This window comes from Capra hircus, chromosome 4 (genome assembly GCF_001704415.2).
Source record: "Capra hircus breed San Clemente chromosome 4, ASM170441v1, whole genome shotgun sequence".
Lineage (NCBI taxonomy): Eukaryota > Metazoa > Chordata > Mammalia > Artiodactyla > Bovidae > Capra > Capra hircus.
The window spans coordinates 68,796,895-68,813,362 of NC_030811.1; the positions used below are offsets into that span (position 1 = coordinate 68,796,895).

The 16,468-nt window shown below is 34.9% G+C and overlaps 1 protein-coding gene across 1 annotated transcript in view; it reads left to right on the top strand.

The window, feature by feature from the left end:
* The window catches only part of CAPZA2 (capping actin protein of muscle Z-line alpha subunit 2), a 57,776-nt gene that overhangs the window by 37,143 nt on the left and 4,165 nt on the right, over window positions 1-16,468 (top strand). The window contains exons 4-8 of the mRNA XM_018047188.1: window positions 1,952-2,015; window positions 6,235-6,441; window positions 7,871-7,950; window positions 12,769-12,847; window positions 15,378-15,449. Coding sequence (XP_017902677.1) covers window positions 1,952-2,015; window positions 6,235-6,441; window positions 7,871-7,950; window positions 12,769-12,847; window positions 15,378-15,449 — 502 coding nt within the window. The remainder of the gene's footprint in view (window positions 1-1,951; window positions 2,016-6,234; window positions 6,442-7,870; window positions 7,951-12,768; window positions 12,848-15,377; window positions 15,450-16,468) is intronic.

Here is a 16,468-nt window from a genome sequence, read left to right on the forward strand (position 1 = left end):
GTTTAATGTAGCTGTAAAAATCAGTGAATTTTTTTTTAAGTTAAGGAAATAAGAAACTTGATTTGTTGAAAGAAGTTTTTCCTGTGCAGAATAAAGTTTAATAAAGGTCACAAAAATATTCATAATTATATAAGTGGTATGAAATAGCCATACATTTGAAGTATGAAAGCATTGAAATTTTATTTATCCAAAGGAATGTTTATCTGATGTTTGTTACTTTTAAATAAGTTGAATTTCCTTGGAATGTGAGCTATAAAAACTAAATTTCAGGGACAGGACGTCCTGGTCCACGTTTTAAGAGGTATATACATTAAATGCCTGATATTCTAATTTTTTAAGATTAGTCTTTGAGGAAATCAGTACCTAGTGATAAAAACAAGATGTTTATAAGTATGACTTCAAAAAACATCAAAACCTTGAGTAGAAACATCAGTTTTTCTTGCATGTGGTTATAGTTGCAGTAAATGATTGCTAACTAGATGAATAAGGAGAGAAAGTATTGATTCTTTTTGTTGACTTCAGTTGTAATCTTTGCTCAGAATTTCTCTTTATTCAAATTCATTTTGCAGATTTTTGTGAGGTTATCTGTAAAGTACAGAAATACACCTTAAATCATTGATTGACTTTAGAACTGTATTACTCTGATTTATACTGTCCTGTGAAATAATTTTCAAACAAATATTGTGTTACCACGCCTCATTGTTCCCTTTATTCTAAATTACTTTTGAAGTATCTCCAAACCTGGTTTCATCCTCAAAAGTTAATGTATCACCTGTCCTTGAGACTGTCCAGAGCTATATAACGTAAGTTTGGAAAGCAGTATAAAAACATTTAGAATGTACTAGCGGCAGTTTCATCAGAGTAAGTGCAGAGCCATAGTCCTGTTGCTGCTTCAATTCCATTTTTTGATATTGAATTTCTTTAATATAAGCAGTCTCTTTCTCTGTACTTCTTTTCCACCTTCTGCCTTTTTCCTATTGCTTTAACTCTTTTAATTTTTTTTTAATTTAGTTTTGAGAAATTTCTGTCTTTTTGTAAGGGGAAAAAAACGTGGGTTTTCTTAAAAAGTGGCTTTAATTGGACATCTTTGCTAAAAGGCATAAATTCAGTATATTTCATAGTAAAATTAGGCATACTGAAGACTTGGTACTCCTAAATCTAGAAAACTTTGAAATATCCAGAAATAGCCTTTTATCTAACAGATGTATGAATACCAGACTTTACTGTGATGATGAGACAAATAAACCTCTTAGGGATTTCCCAGTGGGGAGTCAGACATGTTCAGTTTCTAGCCAACTGAAGAAAGTATAGAGGCATATTGGAGCCCAATATCAAAGGCCTTTGGAGCCCAAAGGAAGAAATTTAAAATTTCTATTTAGAGATGATTTTTGAGCTGAGTTTAAATAATGAACAGAATTTGAATAATAGATAAAAGAAATTAGTGGAAATACATGGTGAAAAGTAAAAGATGTGAGTGACTCATAGTAAAGGGCATAAAAATATCTTAACTACAGGAACAGGTGACTTAGAAATGGGTGATTGGGCTGTAGGGGCAGAGAAATTATTGGTTTCAGTGTGTTTAACAGAGTGCTTAACACCTAAATATTTGCATGGATGGAGAGGTAGGTAAATGGATGATGAGTGGGTAAATGGAGTGTTTTCTGAACTAGAAGGAACTTTGGAAGTCATCTAGTTCAAACCCCTCTTTTTGTGGATGTGATAAGTGAGGCCTATACTAGCTAAATATCGAAAGCTGGATGTCATTCATCAGTTTTTATAAAGCCATATCTATATAATATATACCTAATATAAGATCAGTAGTGGAGAATTACAGTTTTATTTAACTTGTCATGTGCAGTGCAGGAGACTTTTATTGACAAGTGAATTGTTTGTGATTTTTTTAAGCGCATTCAATACATAATTTTAAATAACCGACCTTTTTCTTTTTTAGTGCATTTGCACAATATAACTTGGACCAGTTTACCCCAGTAAAAATTGAAGGTTATGAAGATCAGGTATGTACATTTCATATAAACACAAGATCTGCTATTCTTTATTGCACTTATAATGGTTAATGTATCCTGCAAAAATTGTAAAGTGGTATGTTTAAAAAAATTTTTTTAAGTGTTTATTTTAACCATAGCCAATTAGGGGCAAAATAATTGAAAATGTAGTTTCTTTTATTGAGATCAATAATGCTATTAGCAAAAAGTCCCTTTTAGAAATACTCAAATGTAATTATTTTAAGCTTTTTTAAGATAATTGCTTTAAATATACCTTATTATTTTTTATAGGGAAAAAAATCAATCCTATGTTAATCCAAAATCTAGAATATATATTAGTAAGATTTATGTCATAATTTGGTTACTCTGGAATTCTACAGTTGTTCATGTGAGTAACTTAGCATTTAGTAATTATTAAATCTTTTCTTTCCAAAGTGCAGGTTGGAATTGCTAAGCAAAGAAAAGCCTCAAAAAGTCACTAGCATTCTTATTTTTCATTTTTTGGTTTAAAGTTACTAATAATTGAACAGTAGTCTTATTCATATTATGCTTACATGAGGCACAATTTATAGAAAAAATATGAAGAAGGAGCTCGTAGATAAAACACAACAGAAAGTAGTAAAAGTCTCAGTGGCTAATTAAAGCTTGCATTTGGCATTATGTAATATGTGGTCCCCTAGTTACAGGGGAAACAGAGAGACTAAACAGAAGATGACTTATAACTGAAGGGAAAAGGTAAATCTGGGTAGGTAGATAGGAAGACAAATAGATTTATGCATGTATGTAAATACTCACATGTATATATAGAGGCTTATAGTGGGTTTCATTTTATAAAGCTGTTAGTTTTTCTTTCCCCTTGGGAGATTTTGGGTTTGCTTTTTTAACTGTTATAAACAGTACTGTGCTGAACCTCATTATACCTCTGAGCACACGGACCATTGTTATGTTGAGGTAAATCCCTAAAAGATTGGCTAGATCCAGGGAGTGCATATTTTTAAAATGTTGGGTAGCTCTCAAATTTGTTTTATGAACCTATCATAATTTTAATACTTAAACCTAATAAATATAAAACAAAAAAGCACACTACACTAATCTCTCATATGACATATGACTGTAGATTTCAGAACTTTTTAAATATTGACAAATAGAACCCAGAAGTATATCAGAAGAATGATATGCCGAGACGAAATGGAATTTATTATGGAAAGTAGGAGTGGTTCCAAGAAAATATATGGCTCTATAAATTAGCCAACAAGTCTTACGATATATCAAAGGACAGTGAAAAGGTGTTTGAAAAATCCAGCAGCTAATCCTCATTACAAAAACCCTATGTAAAACAGAGGTAGAAGAGAACCTCTTAAATATAATACACTGTTTAATAAAAAACAGTAGTATTGACTTCCCTGGTGGCTCAGACGGTAAAGCGCCTGTCTATAATGTGGGAGACCTGGGTTCGATCCCTGGGTCAGGAAGATCCTCTGGAGAAAGAAATGGCAATCCATTCCAGTACTATTGCCTGGAAAATCCCATGGACAGAGGAGCCTGGAAGGCTATAGTCCTTGGGGTCGCAAAGAGTTGGACACAACTGAGCGACTTCACTTAATGTGAAATAGAAAACAAGTAGTACTTGTCACCATCATTATGTATCATAAATGGGAGGGTCACAAATAAGACAAGAGAATGAGAACTCTTAAAGCTTTTGAAGCAGAGAGAACTCTTAGGTGACATGATTTTTATATTAAGAAGTAGTGAGAAACTCCCATAAATTAACCTCCCAATCAAAAGAACCTATTAGACTGAAAAGAATTTTGTGAGATGGCTGAATTTAAGGTAAGTATACAAAATGCATTAACTTTCCTCTATTGTAGCAACTAGGGACTTTACACTAGAAATAATTGGAGGGGGAGAGGTTTCATTTTAAATAGTGTTAATACTGAACATGGGGCTTCACTGGTGGCTCAGCAGTAAAGAATCTGCCTACTAATTCAGGAGACATGGGTTTGTTCCCTGGGTTGGGAAGATCCCCTGAAGAAGGAAATAACCCACTCCAGTATTCTTAACTGGGGAGTCCCATGGATAGAGAGGCCTTGTGGGTTGCAAAGAGTCAGACATGGCTTAGTGACCAAACAACAAATACTAACATAAACCTTAACAGGAAGTGCATGGGATTGTGAAGAAAGTGATGGATATCTTCTTGAAAAACATAAAATAGTTTCTGAGCAAATAGAAAAGCATAGTGAATTCCATTTTAAAGTAGAAAGTTAAATTATATAAAAAAATATGAATTTAATGCAGTTTGATTTGAATCCTGATAGTTTTTTTAATTGGTCAAAATTTTCATAAACTTTGTATGAAAACTTGCTTGAAAAAACACTTAGAAAAATGTTTTTTAAAGTGGTAAGAGACAGTTGTATCGCTTGATAGCAGAAAATGCTTTACAGCCAGTGTAAAGTTATATCAGAGTGATATTGTGCAGACAGGCAGATCAGGAGAGCAGCGTATCAAGTTCAGAATTAAATGAATATTTTTATACATAACAAGGTTATAATTTGGACAGGTATAAAGGGTATTGGTACAACTGATTTCTATCAACTGTGTATACAAATGAACATCAGGTGGATTAAAGATTTGTAAAATGACTAGAATTTTCGGAGGAAAGCATCTACATGTGTAGTTTAAGGGCAAGGGAACCCATCTTAAGACTGGAAACCTAGAAACTGTAAAAGAAAAGACAAGCATTTTGCTGCTTATCAATTATTTTAACTGTAGAATAAAACAAATCACTGTAAATAAAGGAAACTTGCAAGTTAATAAGAAAAAACCACTCAGATGAAAAATATTAAAAGGTACTTAACTCACGGAAGAAAAATTGGTCCACAAACTTGGAGATATTTGGACTTAGCCAGAGAAATATAATTAAACTAATAAGATATATTTTATGCTCATCAGACTGAAGACAAGAACTCTGTGTTTGTTGATGGTGATAATATGAAGGGAAACATCTCATTTATTGTTCTTAGAAATACAGATTATCACAGCCATTTTCAGAAAGCAATCGAATTATGTGTTAAAAATTAAAAATATAGACTTTACCTACTGTTCTCACTGCTGAGAATCTAAGAGAAATAGAAGCATCCAGTGTAAATAGAAATATTAGCATGTTATATATGCAATAATACTTCAACATTTTTAATGTGCTTGATCCTCCCCCGCCAAAAGAAAACAACCTGGAAATAAAGAGATGGTCCAACATAGTGGAATGGCCCAATAAATTACGTTGTATCTGTATCAAGGGATAGTATGCAACCATTTAAAAGAATGGTGAACAGTTTACCAGTTGACTTTGAAGGATTTCTGTAAGGCATTGATGTTGAAAAGAACCACGTGCAGAAAAGTATGTGTGCATTTTCATTCCTTTTTCATAGAACAGTGACCAAATAAAACCCCTCAATGTGTGTATGTGTGTGTATTTATCTGTATCTGTAGAATAACATGACTGGAAAAAATTTAAAATGTTTGCATAATTTATTTCAGAGGGCTGGGGGAGTCCTGATATAGGTATGGAGTCAAATATTAGGAGAGTTGCATGGGAAAGAAAGAGTGAAAGTTTTAAAAACAAAGCATAAAGTATCAAATTTATGCATATATGAAGGAATATATACATAAATGAAGAAATTACTTTTTTTAAATTCAAAAGTCAATTGAAAATAGCTGTCAGTGATTAGCTTACTAAAAACAAGCAGCAGGCACTCAACAGTAGGTGAAATTGTGGCCCCAGGAGTAATGTAGGACATACTGAAGAGGATTCTAACTGGATTAAAATCATTCCTTTGTAGCCTCATTAAAGGTTATTACCAGTTCCTTAGTTTTGAGGAACTGGAGACTGATCATAAAAATAGTAACCTGTTCATAGGTCTCCAAAACCAAACCAAACCTGACTCCAGCAGGATATTAGAAGATGAATTTTTTCCCCCAGCTGGGTAGCTGGATGTTATACTGGGAGAAAATGAGATCCACTGATGTAAACTGAATAAGACCATCCTCACTATCTTTATAGTCTAATAATTTGAAGTATTTTAGTTATGCCATATGGTTAGATCAATTGATTGGAGTAGAATTATTTTATAGTTTTAAAGAAAAAGCTTAAGGAATGTATATTAGTATGACAGTATTTAAGTACTATTTAAAAATAATTTTTTTTTTTTTTTCAAAATTCTTTGCATCATCAAAGGTACTGATAACAGAACATGGTGACTTGGGAAATGGAAAGTTTTTGGATCCAAAAAACAGAATCTCTTTCAAATTTGATCACTTAAGAAAGGAAGCAACTGATCCAAGACCATATGAAGCAGAAAATGCAATTGAATCATGGAGAACTTCAGTAGAAACTGCTCTACGAGCTTATGTAAAAGAACATTATCCGAATGGAGTCTGCACTGTGAGTCATCCAGTGTGCGCTTTTATCTTTTGTCCTTTGTAAATATGACAAGTGTTTTTGTAATATCTTGAAATTTATAGTAACTTACAGAATAGACATTTAGTAACAATATTTTTTTAAGTAAATACTTCTGAGAATGTTTACTAGTTTTTTCAAGAAACTTTAAATAGTAAATCTGTTGTAATCATTAAAAATGGAAAAATGGTTGTACCTTGAATTAAATCCAAGTAGTAATTCTCATATATTGGTTAGAGGAACATGATATGATGAGATTCTTTAATCTCATGTTCATGACTCATCTCCATCAGTTTACAGCAAACTTCTTTTCATTAAATTACAAGATCTTAAAATTATTGGAAGTGAAATCTTCTCCTCGTGTGTTTTATAACCAAATTTCTTATATTTTTAATGTGTTTTTTTTCATAGATTTAACCTACTTATTTTCAGGATAAAATATGATAGCAAGTAGGAGTACTTTTTTTCTTTCATAAAATTGTACCTGGTATGCTTTTTAGTCCCCTACATTTGTGCTTCTGTGATCTTCTCCATAACCAGTGATCTTCTGAAATGCAAATCAAATTATGAAAATCTCCTCCTTAAAATTCTTCAAAGATTTTGCATTGCACTTCAGAAAGAGTCCAGACTTCTGGACATGGCTTTCAAGGCTCTGTAAACCTGGCCTCTGCCTACCAGTCTAAGAAGACTGTACATCTTGGTTTATACCTTCTGTCCCAACTTTGTTATTATAACAATAGCCACCCCATTTCACTCTTAGAAGATGCCTGGTTAGGACAGAAATTCATATGGTTCCCTTAAGTATCTCTCAGTAATTATTTGAAAAGTATAGCACCATGACCTGAAATACCATACAGGTTCTTTCAGTTATAAGCGTGTTGACTAGGATTATTTTGGAAGAATAACTCAAGGATAAGGTGGTATGGTTGAGTTAGAGTCCTCACTTGTCCCCAGAGGATTGAAAGACACGAATTATTCATTACTTTTAAAACAGTTGGCAAGAGATGAAATATTAAAACATCAACCCATTACAGGCATTCTCTTAGTGAACTTCTCAGTTATAAGTAAATTAACTTTCTCACTTCAGTCTCAGTACTTTTTTATTTTAAATGTCTAGAGAAATGACAACCCCTGAGATTGTGAAATATTTTTGAACATATGAGAGTACAGTTAGTTTTTTCCCGATAAGTTGTACTTCATCAATTATGAACTATTTTATGATTCACTAAGAATCTGTGATTCAGTGTATAAGTACTTGTTTTCCTAGCTGCTATATTGGAGTGATGACCTACTTTGTATTATTTTATATGTTCTTGCCACAGTTCTATACAGTTTTCAGTATTTTATAGATGTTTAAAGTTGGACATTCTGTGGCCCTAAATTCACTCTTGTGTTTATTTTCTTTACCAATAAGGTATATGGTAAAAAAATAGATGGACAGCAAACCATTATTGCATGCATAGAAAGCCATCAGTTTCAAGCAAAAAACTTTTGGTAAGTTAAATTTTGTTTGGGGGAATTATGACATTGCTTATATTCTTTGTAGTTCTTGCTTTATTGATTGGGCCTATACCTTGTTTGTGTATGATTGACCAAGAACAGTACAGTATAAAACTTCAGCCTTTTGATATGAGAGAAATACCTGCTCTATAATCCATCTAGTCATTTAAAGGTAGCGGTAAATCTGTTGACACTCAGTGAAAAAAAGGTGGGAGAGGGAGGAGTATTTTTTAGAGTAGCAAGCAGCATTCTAAGGGAACATGTGTGCCTAAGAGCAGACCAGTTGGCAGGCCCATATGTTCATTCTGAGAAGGGGTTGTTCCTGAATGAGACTTAACATTAAGTTAATGGAGGGGAGGAAGACAGAGATGCTTAATAAAGTGAAGGATGATCATTTTTGTGTGTGAACTTTAATGACTCTGAAGTAGATTTTTCATATGGATTGCTTTATGTCTGGTTGGCCAATATGAGGAAATAATGACACGTTTTGTACAGTGAGGCAAATTACAATCATACCTTATAATTTTTGTACAAATCATTTGATTATGCCTTGTACAAGTCCAGCTATCCAAAATACTGGTTTTCCCTACTCATCTTGAAAGTGGAAATGAAGTTACTCAGTCATGTCCGATTGAGTGACTCCATGGACTGCAGCCTACCAGGCACCTCCATCCATGGAATTTCCCAGGCAAGAATACTGGAGTGGGTTGCCATTTCCTTCTTCAGAAGATCTTCCCGACCCAGGGATCAAACCCTGATCTCCCGTATTATAGGCAGACACTTTACCGTCTGAGCCACCAGGAAGTCCTATTCATATTAGACCTTTATTAATCAAGTTGTTGGGCCTTTTTATTCTTAGACAATCCTATTTCTTAGATCTCTCCTATTATAAAATTCTGTGGCCCTCCAAGACTTTGTAAGTTCGAAATTGAATGAAATCTTTACTTTTATCCCCATTTTTTGATACTACATGCTAAACCCTCAGAGTAAGTATGCTTATAGTATTTACCTGAAGTATTTTAGTCTTTGACTTGTTAGCCAAGTTGGTTGGTGGTGTGTTTAAGGTCCAATAGCATGTATCAGTAACCCCTGTGGATCAGTTTTATCTATGGTCCAAGGTTGCTCTACTGCTTAACCATCACAGAAATAAATGTAAGGTTACAGGAACATTTGGAGGAAAGCAGATCTGTTATCACTGAAGGAAAATCAATTCAATTTGTAGATATATGCCTTCTTGACAAGCTGAAGTTTCCTAAAAGTTCTGTTGTATTAACTTACTTGTATGGCCTTAATATAAATGTATTTTGTCCATTTTAGGCCTAAAAACTTGTCGCATTGATTTACTGGTATCTTAAGAAATAAATCTTCACAAAATCACTATTAATTTATGCTCTTTGTGCCAGGATACTTATAATGAAAGCAATCTTGTTATACTCAGTTTTAGTTTAAAATATATTGAGAGATGTTATAGTAAAGTTACTAGTTTATAAATATAGTAAATTTGCTAGTTTTCAGAAATACAGTTTGTGTCAACATATATAAAATGAAAATGATGTTCTTGAATTTTCTAGTCTGTTTCACTTCACATATCTATCTAAATTTTTTTCTAAACCACTGTGAACATTATATTATTGAAGCTAAAATAAAATCACTTCCACTTTTTGGAAAAGATAATTTTATATTACATTCTAAAGTACTAGACATCACATATCGCAATATCCTCACTAAAATCTAAATATTTTGGTACAATGAAATTACTTCAGTTCACCTCAGATACAGATAGAATAAAAACCAGAAGATTCTAGTCATGGACATTTCTTAGATTTCACTAGAGATATTCTTTTCTTGGTCTCTACTGTTTTGCTAACATCCAGCAGTATTGGGGGCTTAATAAATGGTTGTTGAATAAATTCACATTTGTAATTAAAGCATTAATAGAAGAGAAGGGAAGAATATAAGCAAAGGCTAAGAAATCTTGGCTGTTTACTCCATTGATGAAAGGGCACTGTCTACACAGTGCAATATACTGTTCAGTTCAGTTCAGTTCAGTTCAGTCACCCAGTCGTGTCCGACTCTTTGCGACCCCATAAATCGCAGCACGCCAGGTCTCCCTGTTCATCACCATCTCCCGGAGTTCACTCATACTCACGTCCATCGAGTCGGTGATGCCATCCAGCCATCTCATCCTCTGTCGTCCCCTTCTTCTCCTGCCCCCAATCCCTCCCAGCATCAGAGTCTTTTCCAATGAGTCAACTCTTCACATGAGGTGGCCAAAGTACTGGAGTTTCAGCTTTAGTATTATTGCTTCCAAAGAACACCCAGGACTGATCTCCTTTAGAATGGACTGGTGGATCTCCTTGCAGTCCAAGGGACTCTCAAGAGTCCTCCAATACCACAGTTCAAAAGCATCAATTCTTCAGTGCTCAGCTTTCTTCACAGTCCAATTCTCACATCCCTACATGACCACTGGAAAAACCATAGCCTTGACTAAACAGACCTTTGTTGGCAAAGAAATGTCTCTGCGTTTCAATATGCTGTCTAGGTTGGTCATAACTTCTCTTCCAAGGAGTAAGCGTCTTTTAATTTCATGGCTGTAATCACCATCTGCAGTGATTTTGGAGCCCAAAAAGATAAAGTCTGACACTGTTTCCACTGTTTCCCCATCTATTTCCCATGAAGTGATGGGACCAGATGCCATGATCTTAGTTTTCTGAATGTTGAACTTTAAGCCAACTTTGTCACTCTCCTCTTTCACTTTCATCAAGAGGCTTTTTAGTTCCTCTTCACTTTCTGCCATAAGGGTGGTGTCATCTGCATGTCTGAGGTTATTGATATTTCTCCTGGCAATCTTGATTCCAGCTTATGTTTCCTCCAGTCCAGCATTTCTCATGATGTACTCTGCATATAAATTAAATAAGCAGGGTGACAATATACATCCTTAACGTACTCCTTTTCCTATTTGGAACCAGTCTGTTGTTCCATGTCCAGTTCTAACTGTCGCTTCCTGACCTGCATATAGGTTTCTCAAGAGACAGGTCAGATGGTCTGGTATTCCCATCTCTTTTAGAATTTTCCACAGTTTTTTGTGATCCACACAGTCAAAGGCTTTGGCATAGTCAATAAGGCAGAAATAGATGTTTTTCTGGAACTCTCTTGCTTTTTCCATGATCGAGCGGATGTTGGCAGTTTGATCTCTGGTTCCTCTGCCTTTTCTAAAACCAGCGTGAACATCTGGAAGTTCACAGTTCACATACTGCTGAAGCCTGGCTTGGAGAATTTTGAGCATTACTTTACTAGCATGTGAGATGAGTGCAATTGTGTGGTAGTTTGAGCATTCTTTGGCATTGCCTTTCTTTGGGATTGGAATGAAAACTGACCTTTTCCAGTCCTGTGGCCACTGCTGAGTTTCCCAAATGTGTTGGCATATTAAGTGCAGCGCTTTCACAGCATCATCTTTCAGGATTTGAAATAACTCAGCTGGAACTCCATCACCTCCACTAGCTTTGTTGGTAGTGATGCTTTCTAAGGCCCACTTGACTTCACATTCCAGGATGTCTGGCTCTAGGTGAGTGATCACACCATTGTGATTATCTTGGTCGTGAAGATCTTAATGGCTTTGGAAGGATCTTTTGAAACAGCTCTCAAAGTGGTACCATTGCTTGATTTGGAATTTTTTTTTTCCTTTTCATAATCAGTGGTGATATGTGCATATTGCCATTATAAATCAGAATTGTGTATGCTTAGACCTCACTAGTTGTTGATACAAATACCTAGATAAAAGGAATAACCTCTTTTGGAATCGTGAAATAAAAATGAATAGATCTAAATTCTTTTTCCAAAATGACTGAATTGAGTCACTCAAAATCAGAACATGTTATAAAGTTGTCTTTTATTTTGTAGAACATATGCTTTGTTCTAATTATAGTACTTCTCAAATAAGTGTTGATTTTAGGTTTGAGAGTACTATCATACTGTAGGTTTTTGGATTTGTCAGATTGCAAGACTACTGAAGGGAACCCAGAAATAATTCTGTAGCAAAGCCAGTATAGTGAACCATTAGCTCTGTGAGTATTTACATATTGTTTAAAAAAAAGAACTGTTAAGTTTACATATGGATACGTCTTTAGTATGCAAAGAGAAAATAGAAGTTGAAAGCAAAGAAGTTGCTACAAAAAAGCTGTCAGGAAAAAATAAAACCCGTTATCTGAGAGACAAAAATAAAATGCTTGTTGCTTGTTTGTAATGTTGCAGTTTCCTACCATTAATCTGTACCAATTTTTATACCAAAAATCATTTTGAAATCTAGGAGGAGGATGTTGTACCTGTTATTTGGAAACTAAATCTAAAATAGGAAAGAAAAAAAATCTGATGCTTATAACCCTTCTCTTTCCAAATATCAAAATCTCCCTAAGAATGTTGAACTGCCATCCATTCTTTTAAAACTATGGTACTTAGTATCATTCAGTAGATGGTAAACTTGTGAAAGCCCTTGATAATCTGAATATTTATTCAGTTTTTTCTTAATTAAGGCATAATTGAGAAAATTGATGTAGTTTTGAACTGTATTTTAAGCCTTAAATTCTGAAATTGCATCCATTATGTAGATCCTTATCAGTCAGGTGAAGATTAAATTAAATGTAGCTTATAACTAAACCTCTTGATTCTTTTGAATATTTCAGTGATTAAAAAAATCATCCATCCCCCACACTCTGTCATTATGTAGTGTAAATTTAAGTCTGGAATTTAAATAATTTAAAATTTATTCAAATTATTTTCCCTACCTTATTTACAGCTGCTGTTTTTATTTTTAAGGAATGGTCGTTGGAGGTCAGAGTGGAAGTTTACAATCACTCCTTCAACCACTCAAGTGGTTGGCATCTTGAAAATTCAGGTATGAAATAAATTAGTTTGCTGATGTCTAGATGATTCTGAGCAGAGAAGCAACTAATGCATATGTTTATATTTTCATAGTACTCAGTAGCTGTTTCTTTCCCAGATCTTTGTTCAGAGGTAATGGGGGAAAAAAGTAGTGCTGATTTTATCTTTTAAATAACCTTGCAGTTCATTCCCTAGTCATCAGAACTCTTCAGGGGTGGTGGGCAGACTCTGAAAACATAGCTAAAACTAGATGCTGCCATTTGGTCTGCTCTTCATACAATTTGGTCATCCAAGCATCTTCTGAGTTGAGTTGTTCTGTTCTTTAAAATTGGGGTGGAGTTGAATGAAGTATAATATTAATATATGTGTGTGTGTAGATGTATAAGTATGTATATTAATACATGTATCTGTGACATATATCTTAAGTATCTTCTGTACTCATATTTCACTTATGTGAAACCCGCTAGAACTGACTCAATGTAAGCTCAAATGTTTATGTAGAAGAAATCTAATAACTAAGAGGATTTGAATATAAATATTATTAAATAAGTTACGGAGAAATACTGACTGGTCTCTTCTTGGCTCACTTATTTATACAGTAACATTTATTATATCATGAAACTATCATGAAAGGTATTATGCTAAGAGCCATAAAGGAATAAAGTTGGATGAAACACATTGCTCTATCACTTGACTCCAGAATATATTATTTCTAGTCTTATGTCCTATTACGTTTATGTCTTGATGTAACTGTCCCTTAAGGGCTAGAGAATAGAAGTTATGAACATGGATTCTGAAACCAGATTGCCTGAGTTTGAATCCCCAGCTCTGTCAGTTGAGTAACATCAGGAAGTCATTTAAACTTTTATTTCCTCATCAGCTAAGAAAAAAAAAAGGAAGAAAAATAGCAATAATGGAATAGCTCATACAGTTTGAAAATGAGTTAATATGGGCAAAGTGGTTAGAACAGAGCCAGACATAAAGTGTTAATGAATGTTACCTGTTATTGTTGACATTATTCTTTCCTTCAGTCAGACCTCAGTAGCTCTCACCTGCATAATTTCTGAGATGGTGCTCCTGTTGGGCTAAAGCTTGTTAAGAATAAGGATTGTCTGGTGCTATCTTCAGCACTTAACATGATGCCTAGCATATAATGTTTACATTGTTTTGTTGATTTGCTGGAGCCTTTGTCATCGCCTAATCCATTTTAGAGCTTCCCTGGTGGCTCAGATGGTAAAGAATCTGCCTGCAATGCAAGAGACCTGGGTTTAGTCCCTGGATTGGAAAGATCGCTTGGAGAAGGGAATGGCAACCCACTCCAATAGTCTTGCCTGGAGAATGCCGTGGACAGAGGAGCTTGGCAGGCTGTAGTCCATGGGGTCGCAGAGTCAGACACGACTGAGCAATTAATGCACACAGTCTGTTTTTTTACATTGCCATCAGAAAGGTGATTTTTTTTTTTTAAATTAAATCTGGATATGTTACTTGTCAGTTGAAACCATTTTATTGGTACATTCCCCTATTAGATATTCCAGACAATACTGCATAGCATACAAGGCCTGCTATTGTCTTGTCCCCTAACTGTGTATTCTATCAGCCACTCCTCTTCCTCCTCAAACTCACACATGCTGGTCCTAGGTACCTGTAGGCCTTTCTAAAGTATACTCTTCTCTAAGCTTAGTTGCTTCATCTCCCTAGTCCGTTATACTCATTTTACTAAACCCAAGAACAATGTCACCTCTTTTCCGAAGTCCTTTTAAGTTTCAGAGAGAGTCTGGAGTATTGCTAATGTATTTTGTACGTACCTGTTACTATGTTGTGTTGAAATATGAGGTCAGGAATTGTCTTTTAAAAAGCTTTATGTTTCTGTAGCCTCCTGTAGTAGCAGTCATCTATATTAATGTTTATTGAGTAAATTCATGTCATTGGATTTGATGAGTTAAATACTGCTGCTGCTGCTAAGTCACTTCAGTCGTGTCCGACTCTGTGCGACCTCATAGATGGCAGCCCACCAGGCTTCCCCGTCCTGGGATTCTCCAGGCAAGAACACTGGAGTGGGTTGCCATCGCCTTCTCCAGTGCATGAAAGTGAAAGTGAAGTCGCTCAGTCATGTCTGACTCTTAGCAACCCCGTGGACTGCAGCCTACCAGGCTCCTCTGTCCATGGGATTTTCCAGGCAAGAGTACTGGAGTGGGATGCCATTGCCTTAGTGGAAATATACAGATGACTGGTGTTGGGAGAGAACATTGTGAGTTCAGTTTTGGAAATCTTGTGTTTAGATACTGGTAGAGGATCTGTGAGGTAAAATGTCCCACAATCCAGTCAGTGGAGGGCTTGCCTGAGTAACTGCAGGAATTGCTGCCTAGTTCCTCACTAGCTTGAAGGCAGTAAGATGCTCACTGAAGTTTCAAAGGTCATGAGCTCAACAGAGAAGCCTGGGTTAGAGCTGAAATCGGTAGTTGTCTGCATTGGTGTGATTGTTGAACCCGTGAGGATCTTGAAAACTCCTGAAGTGTGGTCTCTGTAATTTCTTTTTCTAATAGGTTCATTATTATGAAGATGGTAATGTTCAACTAGTGAGTCATAAAGATATACAAGATTCCCTAACTGTGTCTGTAAGTAATTAATTCACAAATAAAAGTTAAACAACCTAATACTTCTATCAAACCATAACAGTTTTGGAATTAACATTTAAAGTAGTATTTCTGCTTCAGATTTAAGTGTTTTCAGATAGAGGAAAGATGGTAAGTACTTGGAAATTGGTACCTAACTCTTTTTTTAAGCAGCTTTGTTCAAAGAGATATATTTCATCATTTGGTTCACCCATTTAAAGTATAAAATTTATTTATTTGTAGTATATTAACAGGGTTATACAACAGTCACCACAATCTTTTTTACAGCATTTTCATCCTCCAAAAACCCAGTGTACCTGTTAGCAGTCATTCCTATTCCCTCCTACCAGCCCTTCCCCCAGGCCCCTCTCAACCCTAATCCACAGTGAATCTACTTTCTAACTCTATGGATTTTCCTATTCTGGACATTTTATATAAATGGAATCCTACAATATGTGTTTTTTTGTGATAGGCTTTTTTTACCTAGCACGATATTTTCAAGGTTCACCCTGTGAGAGAGGTGTCAGTATTTCTGTCCTTTTTATTGCCAAATAATAACCCACATACCATTATGTAGTTGATGGACATGTGTCTTCTTTTTCACTTTTTGTGCTGTGAACCTTCATGCACCATTTTTTGTGTAGAAATTGTTTTAATTTCTCTTCAGTATATACAGGGTGGTGGCTTTAGGTTGGTCAAGCCTTTTGAGAAACTGCCAGACTGCTTCCAAAGTGGCTGAACTATTTTACTTCCTATCAATTGTAGTTTCTCCACATCCTCACCAAAACTTGTCTGTCTGTTTTGTTATAGCTATCCTAGTTAGTATTGATCGTATCTTATTGTGATTTTTATTTATATTTTCCTGATGAATAATGATATTGGGCCTATTTTTGTGTATTTATTGATCATTTGAATAGCTTCTTTGGGAAAATGGCTTTTCAGATCTTTTGTCTATTTTTTGATTAGTTATTTGTATTTTTTTGTTGTTGTAATTGTTGTTTATGTATCCTGATACAAGTCGT